Here is a 17,796-nt window from a genome sequence, read left to right on the forward strand (position 1 = left end):
CCTATCTCAGTCCCCTCCTCCCATGACCCAAGGCTGGAGCTCCCCCAAGATCTCTCCCAGGCCCTCTGCTCGCCATCAAAGGCGGATGCCTCACAAGCCTACCTCTCCAGACAGGCTCACCCAACTGCCTCCTCCAACCAACGCTGCAGCCCACTCAAGGTCCACGTAGTCCAAGCTGCATTCCTTCCTCGCACTCCCTTGCCCTGTGTCCCCTCTTAGCAAATGGTAGCCTCGGCGATCCTGCCCCGAGACAGGCCTACGCCCAGCGTGGAGTTGAACATCAGTATTTGCTGAACGAGTGAACGAATCCTTGACCTTTCCTCATGCTCCACAGCCGGTGAGGATTCCTGTCCATTTTACTGCCTCCTACGTCCCTCGAGTCCTCCCCTCTGCTTCTTTGTTCACCGCGGCCGGCTGCCTCCCCAGACCCGCAACCCCGGCTGGGCCGGGAACCTGCGCCGCGGCGCTCGTGCCCCGCTCTGCGACCCCTGCTCCGCGACGCCCGCACTGCACGGGGGCACCGCGGCCCAGAACAGGCGCTGGTCACTAGTACACGAACAGAGCGAGCGAACGGAGCCATGATGGAAGGGAGCACCGCCGGCAGCCGCTCGGAGACCAGGATACCACCGGGCCAGCACGGAAACGTAGGGCCCGCCCTCGCATCCGCGATCTGCACTGAGTAGCCGCGCGCCGAAAGACGTGACTAAGCCACGCCCACGCGGCGCTCCCGGTGGCCAATGGAAACGGCTTACGAGGCGCCTTCTCCACGCGCTATACTTATACGGACCAATGGATGCGCCCTGCTGGGAATACCGCCCTCTGTCCGCGAGCCTCCTCTTCTCGCCAGCCAATGGGAGCGGCATGCATAGCCCTCGAGGGGGCGGGGCGGCGACCGAGGCGAGTGGGTCCGGGAAGGCCCGCGGACTTGGCACCTCTTCTCATGTCGGCCGGTTCAGGCCCAACCGACGGACGATGGGGGTTCCGGCAACCAGGCGCTGCGTGGAGTGGCTGCTGGGCCTGTACTTTCTCAGCCATATCCCCATCACCCTGTTCATGGACCTGCAGGCGGTGCTGCCGCGCGAGCTTTACCCAGTCGAGGTGAGGGGCGCCCGTCTTATCCCGGCCCGCCGAGGCTTTGCCGCGCGCTGCGTCCACAGGGCCTTCACCTCCTCCGCGCTCGCGCACCCTGGGTTCCAGTTCTGCCGCCTCCCTCGGGTCCTGCCGCCTCCCTCGGGTCCTGCCCATGCCTCCCCAGCTCCTAACCCTAAAAACTTTAGCTCTGTGTTTTCCTCGGGCTTTGTCTCCATCCCAGACCCTTCTCCCAAGCGGCAGGGGTGAACCCTTTGTTTCCTTTAAAGTCACTTCTTCCCTGGGTTTAAGGTTTCCCGCGATTCCACCTCTGGCCGGTTGTCAGTGTCTGAGGGAAGTAGTCTGGATGAAGTGGTGTCTAAAGCCACATGTTAGGTTTGCTTTAATCTTTTTTTTTTTTTTTTTTTTTTGGAAGGGCTTTAAAATACCAGTCTGATCCCAGAGAAAAAGTCCAAGTAGAAACAGACCTGTCTGAAGGTTTAGGACCTTGGTTGGTGCAGCTGGGGCGTTCACAGATCGTCACTGCTTCAAGGTCAGGTTCCAGCAACTTCCAGAGCTCGAGAGTAAATTGCCATCTTTTCAGATTGGCTCTTCAATATTGGGTTCGAGTAACAATGATCTCCCGAGTAAAAACAAGGTGAAAATCCCGATTTCGTGGTTGTTGGAGAGCATTCTTTTAACCCCAAACTCTGCTTTATTGCTTTGTTTTTTTCTTCCAAGCTACAGTTTTAGTTTCCCGGTTCGTTGGGTTTTTTTCTCGTATCTGGACCCTGTGACCTTCTTCCATGGATTCCTGTCCTCAGTTCTGTTTCTGCAACTTATCTAGAACTGTAGGCAGGACTGACTTGTCTACCTGAAGATTTTATTTTGCCTCTGTTTCTCCTTAAATGCTTTTTCTCTGCCGAGGAAAGGTTCATTACCTGAGGGTCATGAGCTCCCCAAAATGGGTGCAAAATGTGTATGCCTTTGTTTCCTGGAAGGAGAATATAGCTCCCATCGACTTTTCAAGGGACCTAACTCTCCCAAAAAGGCCATGGTTCAAGAATGTTCCACCACTCCCATAAGTCACTCTTTTGTTTCCTTCTAGAACCAAACACAACGAGAAGACCTCTGGCCTCCTTTTGCGTGGGAAAAGCGTAGGTAGTATGAGGCAAGGTGCGGTCTGTGGACTTGGTTCTTCCAAGAACTGGTGGTGACTTGGGCAGGTCAGGGCTCTGTATCCTCAGCTGTTGAGAGAGTTGAGTTAAATTATAAGCTCAAACGTATACAGGGTGGGTTCGTTTTCATATTGCTGTTGTAGTTACCACAAATATAGTGATTTAACAGATTTATTTGTTTACAGTTCTGGAGGCCAGAAGTTCACAATGAAATCTTACAGTGCTCAAATCAAGGCAGGGCTCGCTCCTGAGGGCTCCAGGGGAGAATTTGGTTCTTGCCTCTTCCATTTGCTGGTGGCTGCCAATGTTCCTTGGCTTGTGTTCACATCACTTCAATCTCTGCTTCAGGTCATCACATTGCCACCCTTTCTGTAGTCAGAGCTCCCTCTGCTTCGCTTTTATAAAGACACTTGTCATACATTCAGGGCGCACCAGATAACCCAGAAAATCTCCCATCTCAAAATCCTTATTTACATCTGCAAAGTCCCTTTTGCCAAATAAAGTAACAGTCACAGGTTCCAGGGATTAGGGTGTGTTTATCTTTGGGGGTCACTATTCAGCCTACTACAGGGCCAGATAGTACAGACTCTTCCTGAAAACTGAAGAGGTCATCGCAACTCTGCAGTAACCATTAATTGCCCTAAAGAAAGGAAAATCTACTACAGTGTTGGCCTATCTGTGGTTTTTGAAACCTGTATGACCAGCAATACTCAGGCAGGCTGCCTGTTTACAATCTCTGGTGTTATAGGACCTTTTAATACTTCGTAATTAGCCTGCTACTTCATGTAGCCATTCCAGACATCACAGCTGTTGGTTTCTTTATCCTTCCTGGATGTGCCATTCCCACAAGCCCATCTTGCTCACCCCTAACAAAATACACTTAAAAGGTGCTCAGCATCATATCATAAAGATCCCATTTAAATGTTTAAATTTGATAAAATTTCCTCAGTCTTTTTTTTAAGAAACAGGGTCCTTTGTCACCCAGGCTTGCAGTGTTATGATGCAGTCATGGCTTACCACAGCCTTGAACTCCTGAGCATAAGAGATCCTCCCACCTGTCTCCTGAGTAGCTAGGACCATAGGTGCACACCTGGCTAACTTTTTATTTTTTGTAGAGATGATGTCTTACTATGTTACCCAGGCTGGTCTTCTGGGCTCAGGCCATCCTCCTGCCCCAGCCTCCCAAAGTGCTGAGATTACAGGCGTGACCGACCATTCCCAGCATCAGCTTTATTTTTTTAATCCTGACTTACTGCAGAAGGCCCAAGGGTCAGTGCAGGCAGCATCTGGCCAGAACCTGTGTGTGGGATGTGATGTTAGGCATTAGCACAGGGGCATCCTGGTTGTGTGTTGTATGTGTGTGTGTGATGATGTTTGAAGGCATTAGCACGGGGGCATCCTAGCATGGAAGGTCTGTGCCTCCATTCTTGTTGCTTTGGTGTAGGAAATGCTGATTTTGTTACTTCTTTATGGGGCAAATAATAATAAAAGCCTTGAATTATTCTCACATTCTCTTTGAAAAATGCCAAAATTTAACGTCTGTTGTTTTCTTCCCAAAATAGAAGGAATTTTTCCTAGAGCTAAAAGCCTGTAGGAGATCACCTAGTGGTTGGGCTGAAATTTGCAAAATAAATTTTTTTTCTTGGATTGCACCAAATCACTGCTTGGAAAAACTCTTATTTTTTAAAATTTTTCTTTTTTTTTTTCTGAGACAGTCTCTGTCGCCCAGGCTGGAATGCAGTGGTGCGATCTCAGCTCACTGCAACCTCTGCTTCTCGGGTTCAAGCAATTCTCCTTCCTCAGCCTCCCGAGTAGCTGGGATTACATGTGCATGCCACCACGCCCGGCTAATTTTCATATTTTTTTTAGAGACAGCATTTCACCATGTTGGCCAGGCTGGTCTCAAACTCCTGACCTCAGGCGATCTGCCTGCCTCGGCCTCCCAAAGTGCTGGGATTACAGGTGTGAGCCACCGTGCCCGGCCTGGGAAAACTCTTATTTTATTATGAAACAGTAAGAATTTAGTTTGGATACGAAAATGGAAAGGAGAGGATGGGAAGCGTTTTGTAGTATCATTTGCAGCTGGATAACATTGCTTCTGGTAAAAATAAGGAAAAACAAGTGAGCATCTGGCTCTGAAATCAGTCTGTATTCCCATTCTAACTTACAGAAGTACAAGATTGGTGAGTGGGAACCCCTGGTTTAGAGATCCATGTGTGCAGGCCAGGTGCATCTTTTAATGGATAACAAGAGTGAGTTGAGTCAAATGTGAGTCAGGTATAAATGTAAACAGTTTCATTACCTTTCTTGGGGAGGTCATAGCTAATAATTTTTAATGACCAGTTGTGAGCTGTGATTTTAATGGGATTAAACTTGAATATCTCCAAATATGTATTAATTACATTCAATTAAGTAATCATTATGTGCTAGCCATTATTTTAAAGACTACATATATTAAGTCACTATCTTACCAATAGTGAAGTAGGCACTATTATTGGCTCTGTTTTATTGATGGGGACACAAGTGTAGGGAGATTAAAGGCCTTGCCTAAAGCCAGGCACTCTGCCCCAGGTCCTACCCGCCTCACCTGTCTGCCAGGTGCCTGGGCTTTCTACTCTTCTACTCACAATTAGTCCCAGCCTCATTCTGGCATCAGGTGGCAGGTATATGACTGTGTAAGATAGTTGGTTACGATTATGATAATTCATTATTACGATATGTGGGTGATAAGGTTTTTTAAATTTCGCTGATCTCATCCTGTAGGCCTTAGAAATTAAAGTGCTATACGAGTCTGCCTCAATTTACAAAATAGTTGGATCAGAAAGGTTGTATGCAAATTGAATAGAAAATGAGGTTCAAATAGCCAGAATGCCTTTTTTTTTTTTTTTTTTTTTTTTTGAGATGGGGTCTCGCTCTGTCACCCAGGCTGGAGTGCAGTGTCTCTATCTCAGCTCACTGCAACCTCCCACCTCCTGGGTTCAAGTGATTCTCCTGCTTCAGCCTCCAGAGTAGCTGGGAATATAGGCGTGAGCCACCACACCCAGCTAATTTTTGTATTTTTAGTAGAGACGGGGTTTCACCATATTGGCCAGGCTGGTCTCCAACTCCTGACCTCAGGTGATCCACCTGCCTTGACCTCCCAAAGTGCTGGGACTATAGGCATGAGCCACCGGGCCTGACCCAGAATGCCTCTTACATTTTGCAGTCAGGCCGGGTGCAGTGACTCATACCTGTAATCGCAGTACTTTGGGAGGCTGAAGCAAGAGGATCGCTTGAGCCCAGGAGTTCAAAAACAGCCTGGGCAATGTGGCAAAACCCCATCTCTACAGAAAATTAGCTGAGTTTGGTGGTGCATACCTGTAGTCCCAGCTACTGGGGAAGCTGAGGTGAGAGAATCATCTGAGCCCAGGATGTTGAGGCTGCAGTGGGCCGAGATCAAATCACCATACTCCACCAGCCTGGGCAACAGAGACTGTCTCAAAAATAATAATTTTACAGTCAATCTTTTAAAGCAGGTAGTTTCATCCAGTATTTTTAAAAATCTAAAAAGCAAAAAAGGGATCTTAAGAAAACATCTAGTCCAAGTTGCTTATTTTATAGATGAGGAAATAGAACCCTGGAGAGGGACAGTGACTTAGCCTTTGTGTTTCCTATCAATTCAATCCTATTCAAACCACATTCCCATCCAGAAAAGTGCTTATGAATTTCAGTTTCAAATTAAGTACAAATTTGGAGATCCTTTGGTCAATAAATTGGTTATCTAGCCAGAGCCTTTCTGAAATCAAAAATATGCTAACAGGATATTTGTTTCTGGATGTTTGCTTAAAGTGCTCTTGCAGCAGAGGGGCTTCTATTTCACAATAGTGAGCCTTTATCTTTTGATTAAAAATTAACAGGAAAAATATTCTTGGATTTTCCATTGTAAGATAAATTCTTACCCTGGAGTTGCCTTTATTAATCATAATATCAAGACTGATTTGTCTTTGAAGGCCTGTGTGTCAGGACAATGCCACATCTAGGAGGTAAAATGTGATGTTACAGACATTTAGTAGTCCACATAGAGCCAAGAGCACTAGGCTTTGGGCTCCTATAAAAGCCCAAGATGGGCAGCCTTAAACTCTGCTTCTTTTCTCTGTCTGTAGCCAGGTCAGCATGGATCCACATCCTTTTTATTTGACAGGGTAATTAGAAGCGTGGGGCCCAAGCTAGAACTGAGACGCTAAAGCCCTGCATAACCAAGAAGCTACTAGGTAGTTTGTAGTTTGGGGCAGTTTGTTCTTCCACTAAAATTCTGTCTCCTAAAAACCAAAAATTAGAATTAGGCGAGTTAAGCATGATAAGGAACTTGTTTGCCATATTGGAATTAAAGTGTCCAAAATTACATCGCAACAGAGGTTAGATTTACTTCCCCTTTCACTCCCACCCCCACCCCCAGAAAAGAAGAGGGAAATTCATTTCTGCATTTGAGGGAATCTGGCCTTTGGAGCTTGGTGTGTAGTTGCCATTGCAAACGGGAAAGTGTCAGGATGGTTTTCACGTTTGTTTTTTTAAACAAATAATGATATTGTTGGCAGAAATGTCACATTTGTTCATTCAGCGAACACCCTGAGTGCCTACTAAGTGCCAGATACTTATTGTTGCTCCTGACAGTGGCCAACACATCTGGATGTGTTATCTTGGAATTATGAACAGATGCTGGGTAGCACAAAGAAGGGGCTGGAAGAGTTAAGAAAACTTCACAGAGAAGGGAACATTTGAGTTAGGGATGGTAAGTTTTTATTAAGTGACCATCTAGGCTGTGTCACAAAAGCCAGCTGGACATGCCATCTGCTGCTGGGGTTGGGGGTGCTAATTAATGACAGGCTCCTCCAGTGTATTTTCAAATGAGCTAGAACCGAGCCTGTTGAGGCCAGGTGGCTGTAATTCATCATGATCATTTTCTTTTTCAGTTTAGAAACCTGCTGAAGTGGTATGCTAAGGAGTTCAAAGACCCGCTGCTGCAGGAGCCCCCAGCCTGGTTTAAGTCCTTTCTGTTTTGCGAGCTTGTGTTTCAGCTGCCTTTCTTTCCCATTGCAACGTATGCCTTCCTCAAAGGTTGGTAAATGGTGGGAAAATCCCATTTTTACCCAGAAATCAGGTCCCAGAAATCTTTTGGGGAAGTATCTCCAAAGGGAAAGGGATGGTCCCCATAGTTTGTGGGAGGATGCCATAGGATCTGGGGGAAATAACCAGGGTAAATCTTGTAAAGGGACATTAGTGTGGCTCAGGTTCATGTCTGTGGTCAGTGGGGCTGCACGGCTGCCTCAGTCTAGAAATCCCTTGCATACACATGAAACCTGAGACCACTTAAACGATGAGCTTGTTCCCTTTTGTTTTGTTCCCCAACAGAATTAATTTCTCTTTTTGTTGGCTTTTATTTCTCTGTGTTGGATAGTATCATAATGACTTATAAGCTGTAGCATCAGGCTAATCCCTAACGTGCTTCTCATTTTAAAATTATTCTTAGTGTTCTCATAATCAATGCTTTTTTAAAAAGGTGACCACACACGTGTACTTGATAACGAAGCTAGAACCGCTGAAAATGCTTGTTTCCCATTGGCATCCCCTGGGGTCACTGAATCTGCCTCCTGATCCTCTCACCTATATATAATTACTGAACAAACAGATGCCATGGGTCAGGGATTTCCCTCCCCTTGGATTTTATCCCACACAGGTTTTAACAGGTAATGGCAGTTTTATTGCCCTAGAGTTTTGCTGAGTTATGTTCTGAGTTATATTCTTGGTTCTTCGGCGAGCTGTCAGTGAGCTGTCACATAAATCTGCATGTTGGGCAGTGTGGCACATCCAGGTTTCCAGTTCTGAGTTTCCACTGGGAGAAGGGAGTAGAAGAAAGCAGGCAGGCAGAGACAGTGGGAAGGTCATGGACACCTTTGAGTCATGAACAGACCTAACCATTTTTCTTTTCCCCTGACCACCTCAGGAAGCTGCAAGTGGATTCGAACTCCTGCAATCATCTACTCCGTTCACACCATGACGACCTTAATTCCAATACTCTCCACATTTCTGTTTGAGGATTTCTCCAAAGCCAGTGGTTTCAAGGGGCAAAGACCTGAGACTTTGCATGAACGGTTAACGCTTATATCTGTCTATGCCCCCTACTTACTCATCCCGTTCATACTTTTAATTTTCATGTTGCGGAGCCCCTACTACAAGTATGAGGAGAAAAGAAAAAAAAAATGAAGGAAACAACCACTGGCTCAGGGTAGAGATGCCTACAGGGTGGTTGCTTGTTGGATACAATACAAGGAACACTGCTCAGAATCCACATCTTCAGCAGCATTTGAACCACTGGCAGCAATGCACAAGAGCAAGATGGTGTCAGGAACCACGTCAAACCCTCACCCTTTTTTTTTTTTTTTTTTTTTTAAAAAAAAAAGACAGTCTCACTCTGTTGCCCAGGCTGGAGTAAAGGGCAGTGGCATGATCTCAGCTCACTGCAACCTCTGCCTCCTGGGCTCAAGCTATCTTCCTCAGCCTCCCAAGTAGCTGGAACTGCAGGCATATACCAACACGTATGGCTTTTTTTTTTTTTTTTTTTTTTTGTGGAGACGGGGTTTTGCCATGTTGCCCAGGTTGGTCTCGAACACCTAGGCTCAAGTGATCGGCCCACCTCAGTCTCCCTAAGTGCTGGGATTACAGACGTCAACCACTGGGCCCAGCCCAAACCTTCACCTTCTAAGGGCACTGGGATGAACAGACCGATCAGCTTGAGAGTGGGCAAAGGGGTGTGGGCTAGGTTACAAGGAAGTAGTACCAAATACCTGTGTGCCTGAGTTCCACCGCAAGATTACTAAAAGCAGGACCAGACCAGAAACTGCTAAAGAACATGGCCTGTTTGACATGTTCATGAGTCACCTGACCTACAGCATATATGCTTATTATGACTAAACCCTCCACACCTGATTCTCAAGAGTGTTATCACCTGTCAGCAAAATGAACAGTATATTTTGGGCCATTTTAAATGTGAAATTTTGCCTCTTTAATGTTAATTCAAAACTATATCAATGTTTTCTTGTCCCCACCTCTAACCCAAGGAAAAAAGAAAAAATACTATGCAAAGTTGTTTAAACTTAGTTTTCCTTAAGGGTCAGCCCAACAATGACTTTCAGTCAGAAATGGATTAAACTGGAAAATGTTTTTGTTGCTGTTGTAAACAGATCATCCTGGAAGGTTTTTGTTTGTTTGTTTTTAAGTTAGTTTATTCTATTTCTAAATCTTAGTCTTCCACATTTCTAGAAGCCACCTGACACAGGTTCCTGTATCTGAAGTCTAGCATCTCAAGGCTGATCTGGAAGTGTGCTAGTATGCTTCCTAGTGGATAACTTAATCCTTTAATACACTTCAGTGGTTCCCATCTTGTTCTCAGAAGGGAAGGTGGCTACAGCCAGGCATAACATCCACTGTGTGCATAGAGGGTCCTTCACGTTGATGCTTGGCATTCCATCAGCTTTCTCTAAGTCTCTGCTCAAGTCCAACCTTAAAATGATGTTAGACAACAGGTCCCAGTCAGTTCCCTCTATTTCCACCCATTTTGCTCACAAGCCATATTGGTCTGATTAGTGGTACTGTCTGACTCACATGTGTGATCCAAATAAAGGTAGCTGCTGACTACTGCCTGGTTTGTTTTGTGGATGGGGGATAGAGAATCCAGGGTTCTCTCACAAGGGGTTCAACATATTTCAAGGGCAACAGGAAAAAAAGGTACATCAAGCCATTTGAAAACAAAAATGTATTCTTCCAAAGCTTTGTGAATTTACAAAAAAAGGATGAAAGTTTACAAACTGCTTAGTTCCAATTAAGCATAAGAAGTGAGAACGTACACTGTAGGGCCACCAGCAGCAGCTGTGCACTGATGTTTAAAACTGGCTCCCCCAGACTTGTAGTGCTGTCTTCAGGGGGCTGCGTTCCTTACACGCCACCTCTTGTGACAGGTCATTGGTCAAGCCGCTGGAATGCTACAGAGGTTTTTTTGGTTTTGAGGGGCTTTTTTTGTTTTGCCTTCCTACTATAAAAGTGAAATTTTCAGTTCATTTCTGAAAAATAAATTGGTCAATAAATTCATTTTGTTCTGCTTCTACTTTACACAAAGCTTCATATTCAACCCGATACCTGAAAAACAAAATTGTTAGAGGCCCTAAAAAAAAGATGAAGTAAACCACAGACTTAATTCTTCTAGAGAAGGATATAGAGGTTTAAATGATTTCAAGAAATGGTGTGAGTTCAGAATGAAGAAAGAAAGAGGCAAAGCCCTACCCAGAGCCACCCATGAGAAATCTCCAGCCCTAGGAAAGTCTTCTTTCAGAAAGCCAGCCAATTTCGTAGACCCTTTCATGCTCAAACTACTAGAGGTGGTTTGATATTAAGTTTTCTATTTCCTTCCCATCAAATGTAATTTTATTTTTAAAAATCTTCAAATCAGGATGACAAGTGAGATGCTATTCCTGGGAAAACAATGATGAAGAGTAAGGACAAGAAGTGCTCACTCCAGAAGGAAGAGTGGAAATTCAGCTGTGTAAAGAACTTGCTTTACATCATGACTTCTTACCTTTCTAGCTGCATTTTCTTTTCTGCTATTAGTGCTTGAAGTTGCTGCTGTTGAGCTTCTCTCTGCTTTGCTATAGATTTGAGCAAGTTCCGAGCACCGATGGCCTACAGTATTGCCAGAGAAGGCCATGGCTTCATTAAAACCGTCTATAGCATCAAGTCCTCAAAGTGGGGAGGGGTCATCTGGGAGCTATGTCAGTCTCCAGAGAGGAAAAGAGAGTGGAGCCCCAAAGCTTTTAGGTTAAGTCAGAAGGATTAACCTACTGATCACAAAGTGCCTCAAGAACTTGACGGCAGCTTTGAGACAGGTCTAGGAGTATTCCTAGAGCCAGGGACACAGACACAATAGCACATTTGGTGGTGCCATTCAGCCTTGTGCCTTTCACCAATCATACTATGTACGCCTTCATTTCTTCATTTATAAAATAAGGATAAAACCATCTACATCAGTGCTGATATGAAGATGAAAGGAGGCCAGGTGTGGTGGCTCACGCCTGCAATCCCAGCACTTTGGGAGGCCAAGGTGGGCAGATCACTTGAGGTCAGGAGTTTGCCTGACCAACATGGTGAAACCCTGTCTTTACTAAAAATACAAAAAAAAAAATGGCTGGGTGCAGTCGCTCACACCTTAATCCCAGCATTTTGGGAGGCTGAGGCAGGTGGATCACCTAAGGTTGGGAGTTCGAGACCAGCCTGACCAACATGGAGAAACCCTGTCTCTACTAAAAATACAAAATTAGCCAGGCGTGGTGGCACGTGCCTGTAATCCTAGCTACCCGTGAGGCTAAGGCAGGAGAATCACTTGAACCCTGGAGGCGGAGGTTGCAGTGAGCCAAGATCGCACCCCTGCACTCCAGCCTGGGCAACGAGAGAAAACTCCATCTCAAAAAAAAAAAAAATACAAAAAAGTAATCTGGGTGTGTTGGTGCACACCTGTAGTCCCAGCTACTTGGGAGGCTGAGGTGGGAGAATCTCTTGAACCTGAGAGGTGGAGGTTGCAGTGAGCCGAGATTGCGCCACTGCACTCCAGCCTGGGTGACTCTGTCTCCAAAAAAAAAAAAAAAAAGATTAAAGGAAATAAAGACTGGCATAAGTTCAGTAGGTTAAGTGGACTAGAAGTTATTAAAATCTTTTTTTTTTTTTTTTTTTTGAGACGGAGTCTCGCTCTGTCGCCCAGGCTGGAGTGCAGTGGCCGGATCTCAGCTCACTGCAAGCTCCGCCTCCCAGGTTTATGCCATTCTCCTGCCTCAGCCTCCCGAGTAGCTGGGACTACAGGCGCCTGCCACCTCGCCCGGCTAGTTTTTTGTATTTTTTAGTAGAGACGGGGTTTCACCATGTTAGCCAGGATGGTCTCGATCTCCTGACCTCGTGATCCGCCCGTCTCGGCCTCCCAAAGTGCTGGGATTACAGGCTTGAGCCACCGCGCCTGGCCTTAAAATCTTAAATGAAAACTCACCCACCCACCTCTCTAAACAAATCAAGAGGGAAGAAAGATGAGAAGGTAGTAAACTAGGGTCCCAGGCCAAGACGTAGGCAGAAGACATGCTGATCTTACCTTCATCTTTTCATTTTCTGCTTCTTTTGCAAGTTGATCAACAAGCTCAATTAAACCACCAACTATTTTCTGAAACTGGCCAATTTCTTTCAGAAAAAGAACAAAAAATAAAATATTTCCTCAGTCTCATCACTGCCCTTCGGTAGAGTGCTGAGGCAGTGCGAGGGCAGAGCTGACTGCCCCTTCTAATTTGTGTCAAAATAGTTTGGTGCGAGCCAGGCATGGTGGCGAGCACCTGTAGTCCCAGCTACTCAGGAGGCTGAGGTGGGAGGATCACTTGAACCCAGGAGTTAGAGGATGTGTGATCATGCCTGTGAACTGCCACTGCATTCCAGCCTGGGGAACATAGCGAGACCCTGTCACTTAAACACTTTGGTGCCTATTGGCCTGTCTCCTACCCTTGGTCTGAACCTAGAGAAGGGTGGCCAGCTGGACCAGGACATACCTGGACCTTGTGTCCCCACTGAGCCAACCAGCTGCTATGATCTCAGGCTATGAAAGCACTAGGCCCTTGCTGGGCTCATCCTCCAGACAGACCCCAACCCTGCTTCCCCAGGAATGACAGGAAGCACTGTTGTTCACAAAAGGGCAGCCTCAGGACACAAGCGCTGCCTCTGGACTAGCTACGGGTATGACACCAGATTTCAATTAACAGTGGGGATGGGGGCTTCCCACTTGTAACCACAGAAAATAGAGAGCTCACAGCATTAAGTGCCTAATCTCCTGCTCACTTTCTCCAATGTCCTGGATGTGACGGAAACACAACTTACTGAGGGAAAACTAAGGCCCAGAGAGGTGTGTGCATGGCACATCAATCACAGAAGGTTAGTGACAGAACCCAAGCTACCTTTCACTAATCAAGCTCTCTCCACAACCTAGGAAGCCCCCAGAAAGCTCAGAAATCCCTTGCTCTAGCTAGATCGGGCTCTGTACTGAATGCATTGGGCTTACTTGGCTGCTGGGACAGGAGGCTTCCTGAAGATTTCTAGCCAAAAGATGACTTCAGTAAGTCTGCTGAGCTGCTTCTAGAAACTTCACTTATCACTTCTAACTCCAAATAACAGAGAACCTGCCACTAAGAAGACTTCCTCTGAAGAAATCAAATCAGGAGTACATAATTCTATTTCTCACCCCCAAGCCATGGTTATGTTCCCAGAGAGTTTAAGGTTTCTAAGAGCAAGAAATGAAAGATGGCATCTCTAAAAACACCCTCCCCATCCCAGTGTTTGGTTTGACTGGTGCTCTGTTGGGGACACATGAGAGCACGAGGGCAGGCAGAGAAGGGTGGCACATGGGAACTCACAGATGCCAGATTCGACCTCCAGGGAGCCAGCAGCTCCACTGTGGCAGGGCCAAGATGAGCCTGGGGTACAGTTGGAATGGCAGCTCAAAGCTGAGTGACACGGTATCTCCCCAATACTCACTGTCCACAAAGTCTTTGCACTCTTCCTTCAGCTCTATGGTCTGCTGGGTAACCTCTGGGTCCAACACCCGCAGCTTGTTCAGTTCATCAAAGTGCAGCCCTGCTTCACCCAGGATGTCCTTGGCCATGGCTGCAAAGAAACCAGCCCAATTCCTCATCACTTCCTAGCCACCCAATGAAATGCCTGCTGCCACGCCAGCCCTGTTCCTGCCCTTGGACACCAATGCCAAAAACCCAGATGTTCCAAAGGCTCCCCATTCCCTCTGCCACCACCTCTCTGAGCCTCACCTGTTTCCCATCCAGACTTCCTAGAGGAGTTCTGCTCTGAAGGAGTGACAGTGGCAGTCAGGAGGAGGTGTGTCATAGGAGCAAGGGTCAGGAAAGAATAAAGTCCGCTTGCTTGTCACAGGCATCGTTCATTCAACACACATTTCTTGAGTGCCTACTACATGCCAACACTGCTAGATGCTGGGGGTACAAAGATGAATGCAACACGGTGCCCGCCCTGAAGACACATAGTTCAGCTGGAGGAAGACAGACATGGAAACTGAAAAATCACACTGTGTTAAATGCTTGTTTAGAAATATCAGTAAAGAGCCAGAGGAGGACAGAGCCGTTAAAGAAGGAGTGACATCTGAACTAAATTGTGAGCCATAAGTGTATTTACTTTATATATCACCAGTTATGTACCCAAAAGCACATGAGAAGGCTTCTCAAATACACATACTGGAACAACACAAAAACCAAATAAAAGAAATCTGGGTGAATTAAAAATTATGGTTAAAAAATACAAAGTCAGGAGTAAGAATATTACTCAAAATGTATGCTTGCCTGAATTGGGAATCAAAGTTGGGTTATTCTCTTTCTAGCAGAAAACACAAAAAGGAATGAAGTATCAGCAAGAACATATCAAGGCAGCAGGCCAGGGATAGGTATTCCAAGCAGAGTAAACAGCATGGACAAAGGCCTGAAGTCACTGAAAGGACCTACCCCGCCTAAGGATGAAAGGAAAAAGGATGGAACTGAAAAGGTGAGCTGGAGCCAGACCAGGAAGACCCGTATGCCAAGCTAAGGAGTTACGATTTTTTTCTGTAGGCAACAGAGAACTAACAAAGATTTCTTCTCCCTTTCCAAGCCACCTTGCATTTCTGTTCCAAAGGATGCCTCAATTCTGAGAAGGAAATACTGAAAACTCACCCTCGTTCTGGCTCAAACACACACACACGCGCGCGCGCGCGCACACACACACACAAAATTAAAAATAGACATCATATGACCTGTTTAAAAAGGGAGGCAATGCTAGTTACATCTAGCAATTAGCTGCTATGCCAATTCTAAAACCCAGGTGCTCCAAAGTCTACCATCACTTGGACCTGCACCAGCCCCTTCCCTCTACCCCCACTGCCCCCAGCCTCAGCTGTTTCCCTCGTGGCTTCCTTAGAGAAGTCCTGTTCTCAATGGGGTGATTCTGGGGGTGGCTGTCTAGGGCAGGTGTGCCACAAGAGGAGCAATGGTTCGAAAATAATCAAGTCTCACTGTTTCCAGAACTTCTGGGTCTTTTGTTGTTGTTGTTGTTTTTGTCGTTGTTGTTTTGAGAAGGAGTCTTACTCCATTGTCCAGGCTAGAGTGTAGTGGCATGATCTCGGCTCACTACAACCTCCACCTCCTGGGTTCAAGCAATTCTCCTGCCTCAGCCTCCTGAGTAGCTGGGATTATAGGCGCCTGACACCTTGCCCAGCTAATTTTTGTATTTTTAGTAGAGACGGGGTTTCACCATGTTGGCCATGGCTGGTCTTAAACTCCTGACCTCGTGATCCACCCACCTCAGCCTCCCAAAGTGCTGGGATTACAGGCATGAGCCACCGCACCCGGCCAGAACTTCTGGTTTTTAAGAGGACCAGAAATCCAATATCTCAATGTTGGTATGTAATTCAAAACTTTTAAGTAAGGGGGAAAACCCACATCCAACACTGCATGGGCCAACTAATACGTGTCTATGAGCTGTCTGTAGATGACTTTAGCCTTTGGCCTCACTGGAATCCACTGATGTAAGTGAGCTAGCATCATCCTTTTGAAGCACTGTCTTCATCTGTAGCTTCCTTAAAATAGGGCTTTTTAAAAAGATCTGGCCAGTGCAGTAGCTCATGCCTATAATCCCAGCACTTTGGGAGGCTGAGGTGGGAGGATCACTTGGGCACAGGAGTTCGAAACCTATGGCAATGTGGCAAAATACTGTCTCTACAAAAAATTTTTAAGATAGCCAGGGCTGGTGACATGCGCCTGTAATCCCAGCTACCTGGGAAGGTGAGCTGGGAAGATCGCTTGAGCCCAGGAGGTGGAGGCTGCAGTAAGCTGTGTTCACACCACTGTACTCCAGCCTGGGCAACAGAGTGAGACCCTGTCTCAAAAAAAAAAAAAAAAAAAAAGTCTTTCGCAGCTACAGGTCATTAATCTGACCAGCTGCTCCAGAAAGATTCGAGCAACATGAGGGAGCAAATATCTGCTTCAACTTCCACTCCCTTCCCTGAGAGCACGCATTTATTCAGAAACATCCACTGAGTCCCTGCTCTGGGGACAGACTAGTGAAAACAATGCCTCTGGACAGATGGTAAACAAATAATCACAAATCGTGGTATTAGTATAAGGAAAAGTACATGGTGCTATGTGAAGTGCGGCAGGACACAGTTCATGGCTGGCGGCATGGAGGGGAGTGCCTACAGAGGCCTTCTGAAAAAATGACACTTAAACAGACCTAAAGACTGTCCAAAAGTTTGTCAAGTGAAAGGGAAGCAAGGCATTGCAGGCAGAAGGAAACGCATACGTGAAGATCCTGAGGCAACAGGAAATTTGATGCATTCCGAGAACTGAGACTGAGCAAGAGAAGGGAACAGAATGAGGCTAGACAGGGAGGCAACAGCTGGATCACGGAAGGCTCTGAAAGACACAGTAGTGAGCTTGGATTTTATCAGAAGGGTAATGGGCAGCCAGAGAGTTCTCAGCAAACCAACAAAATCAGACTTAGATCATTCTTGCTTAGCCTGGAGAACGGATTGGAGGGAACAAGAAAGGGCAAGGCCCCAACTACCTTCTTGTTCACCACTCTAACCCTAGCACCTAGCATGGTGCCCACACATAACTGGCACTCAGTAAATGTTTGCGGAATGAATGACCGTGGAAACAGGAGACCATTACAGTAACCAAGGCTGGCAGCTGAAGACAAGTGTTCCGAGTTGAGATGTTTTGTAAGTCGAGGTGATTGGGGCTTAGTAATGGACTGACTGAATGTGGGGGTTTTGGGATAAGAGAAAAACAAGTCAGGCATGACTCCCATGAATCTGGCTTGGCCCACCTATCTGATTGGAGAGGCTGGCTTAAAGAGATAGGTAAGATGGAAGAAGGGGTGCAGGGAAAGAGTTCACAGATTCTCTACCAACTCCCATCACACGCGTGTCTGAGCATCTGAGCAACACCTGGCCCAAGAGCTGGGACTAAGCTCCCTGAGCATGACGCGGTGGCATAATTTGTGTGCCCAGGCTCTCCCAGATGCATGCGAGGCACTGCGAGCCGACTCTTTACTATGTAAATTCCCCGAATTTATCCGAGCCCCAGTTTCCTCGTAAGATCGTGGCAAGCATCAACGCGTCAAACTCCAGGCCTAACCTGGGTGTGAAAGCGCCCCCTGAGAGTGGGGCGGAATTCCCACGTCTCTCTCCGCCCGGGCTCTTTCCTCAGGACGCGGGCCTGTCAGGCTCCTCTCGCCCCTGGTCCGCCCGCATCCCCCGACCCGAGGTCAGCCTACCTGCCGGCCCCGCGGCGGCAGCGCGCTGCAGCCTAGGCTGATGTAGACAGGCAGCTTCTCCCGGGTCAGCAGCAGCCGATACCCAGTCAGCCTGCCACGGCCGCTGCCACGGCTACAGAACCTGTTTACCCATGACGTCACTACCTTCCTGACCCCGGAAGCACTTACA

General features: G+C 46.8%; 2 protein-coding genes across 8 annotated transcripts; one reads left to right on the top strand and one right to left on the bottom strand.

Moving 5' to 3' along the window:
- Window positions 1–833: 833 nt before the first annotated feature.
- TMEM97 (transmembrane protein 97) lies at window positions 834–10,367 on the top strand. Of its 2 annotated transcripts, none has more exons than XM_025361375.1 (3): window positions 834–1,098; window positions 7,196–7,340; window positions 8,227–10,367. In XM_025361375.1, exons 1-3 carry the CDS (start codon window positions 862–864, stop codon window positions 8,484–8,486), a joined length of 642 nt encoding a protein of 213 aa, XP_025217160.1. In that variant the 5' UTR covers window positions 834–861; the 3' UTR covers window positions 8,487–10,367. The 2 variants fall into 2 exon arrangements, with proteins under 2 accessions (XP_025217160.1, XP_025217159.1); XM_025361374.1 differs by having other exon boundaries at window positions 842–1,098; window positions 7,201–7,340; window positions 8,227–9,915.
- Window positions 10,017–17,777, bottom strand: IFT20 (intraflagellar transport 20). 6 transcript variants are annotated; one of them, XM_025361381.1, is made up of 6 exons: window positions 17,628–17,777; window positions 13,830–13,958; window positions 12,406–12,491; window positions 11,784–11,895; window positions 10,852–10,955; window positions 10,017–10,415 (listed from the first exon to the last, which is right to left on the bottom strand). In XM_025361381.1, exons 2-6 carry the CDS (start codon window positions 13,954–13,956, stop codon window positions 10,404–10,406), a joined length of 441 nt encoding a protein of 146 aa, XP_025217166.1. In that variant the 5' UTR covers window positions 13,957–13,958; window positions 17,628–17,777; the 3' UTR covers window positions 10,017–10,403. The 6 variants fall into 6 exon arrangements, with proteins under 6 accessions (XP_025217166.1, XP_025217169.1, XP_025217168.1 ...); XM_025361384.1 differs by lacking the exon at window positions 11,784–11,895 and adding an exon at window positions 14,117–14,152 and having other exon boundaries at window positions 10,017–10,339; XM_025361383.1 differs by lacking the exon at window positions 11,784–11,895 and adding an exon at window positions 14,117–14,152.
- Window positions 17,778–17,796: the final 19 nt, after the last annotated feature.

Source organism: Theropithecus gelada, chromosome 16 (assembly GCF_003255815.1).
Source record: "Theropithecus gelada isolate Dixy chromosome 16, Tgel_1.0, whole genome shotgun sequence".
In the NCBI taxonomy this organism is placed as follows: domain Eukaryota; kingdom Metazoa; phylum Chordata; class Mammalia; order Primates; family Cercopithecidae; genus Theropithecus; species Theropithecus gelada.

Excerpts from the sequence above, each read along its gene's own strand:
- TMEM97 (XM_025361374.1), top strand. The coding sequence starts at position 851 with ATGGGAGCGGCATGCATAGCCCTCGAGGGGGCGGGGCGGCGACCGAGG. Across the intron at positions 1,099-7,200 it reads GCGAGCTTTACCCAGTCGAG|AAACCTGCTGAAGTGGTATG; the intron begins GTGAGGGGCGCC and ends TTTTCAGTTTAG. Across the intron at positions 7,341-8,226 it reads AACGTATGCCTTCCTCAAAG|GAAGCTGCAAGTGGATTCGA; the intron begins GTTGGTAAATGG and ends TGACCACCTCAG.
- IFT20 (XM_025361380.1), bottom strand. The coding sequence starts at position 14,192 with ATGACACACCTCCTCCTGACTGCCACTGTCACTCCTTCAGAGCAGAAC. Across the intron at positions 12,492-13,829 it reads GTGCAAAGACTTTGTGGACA|AAATTGGCCAGTTTCAGAAA; the intron begins GTGAGTATTGGG and ends TTTTTCTGAAAG. Across the intron at positions 10,956-12,405 it reads CAGAAAATGAAAAGATGAAG|GCCATCGGTGCTCGGAACTT; the intron begins GTAAGATCAGCA and ends GCAATACTGTAG.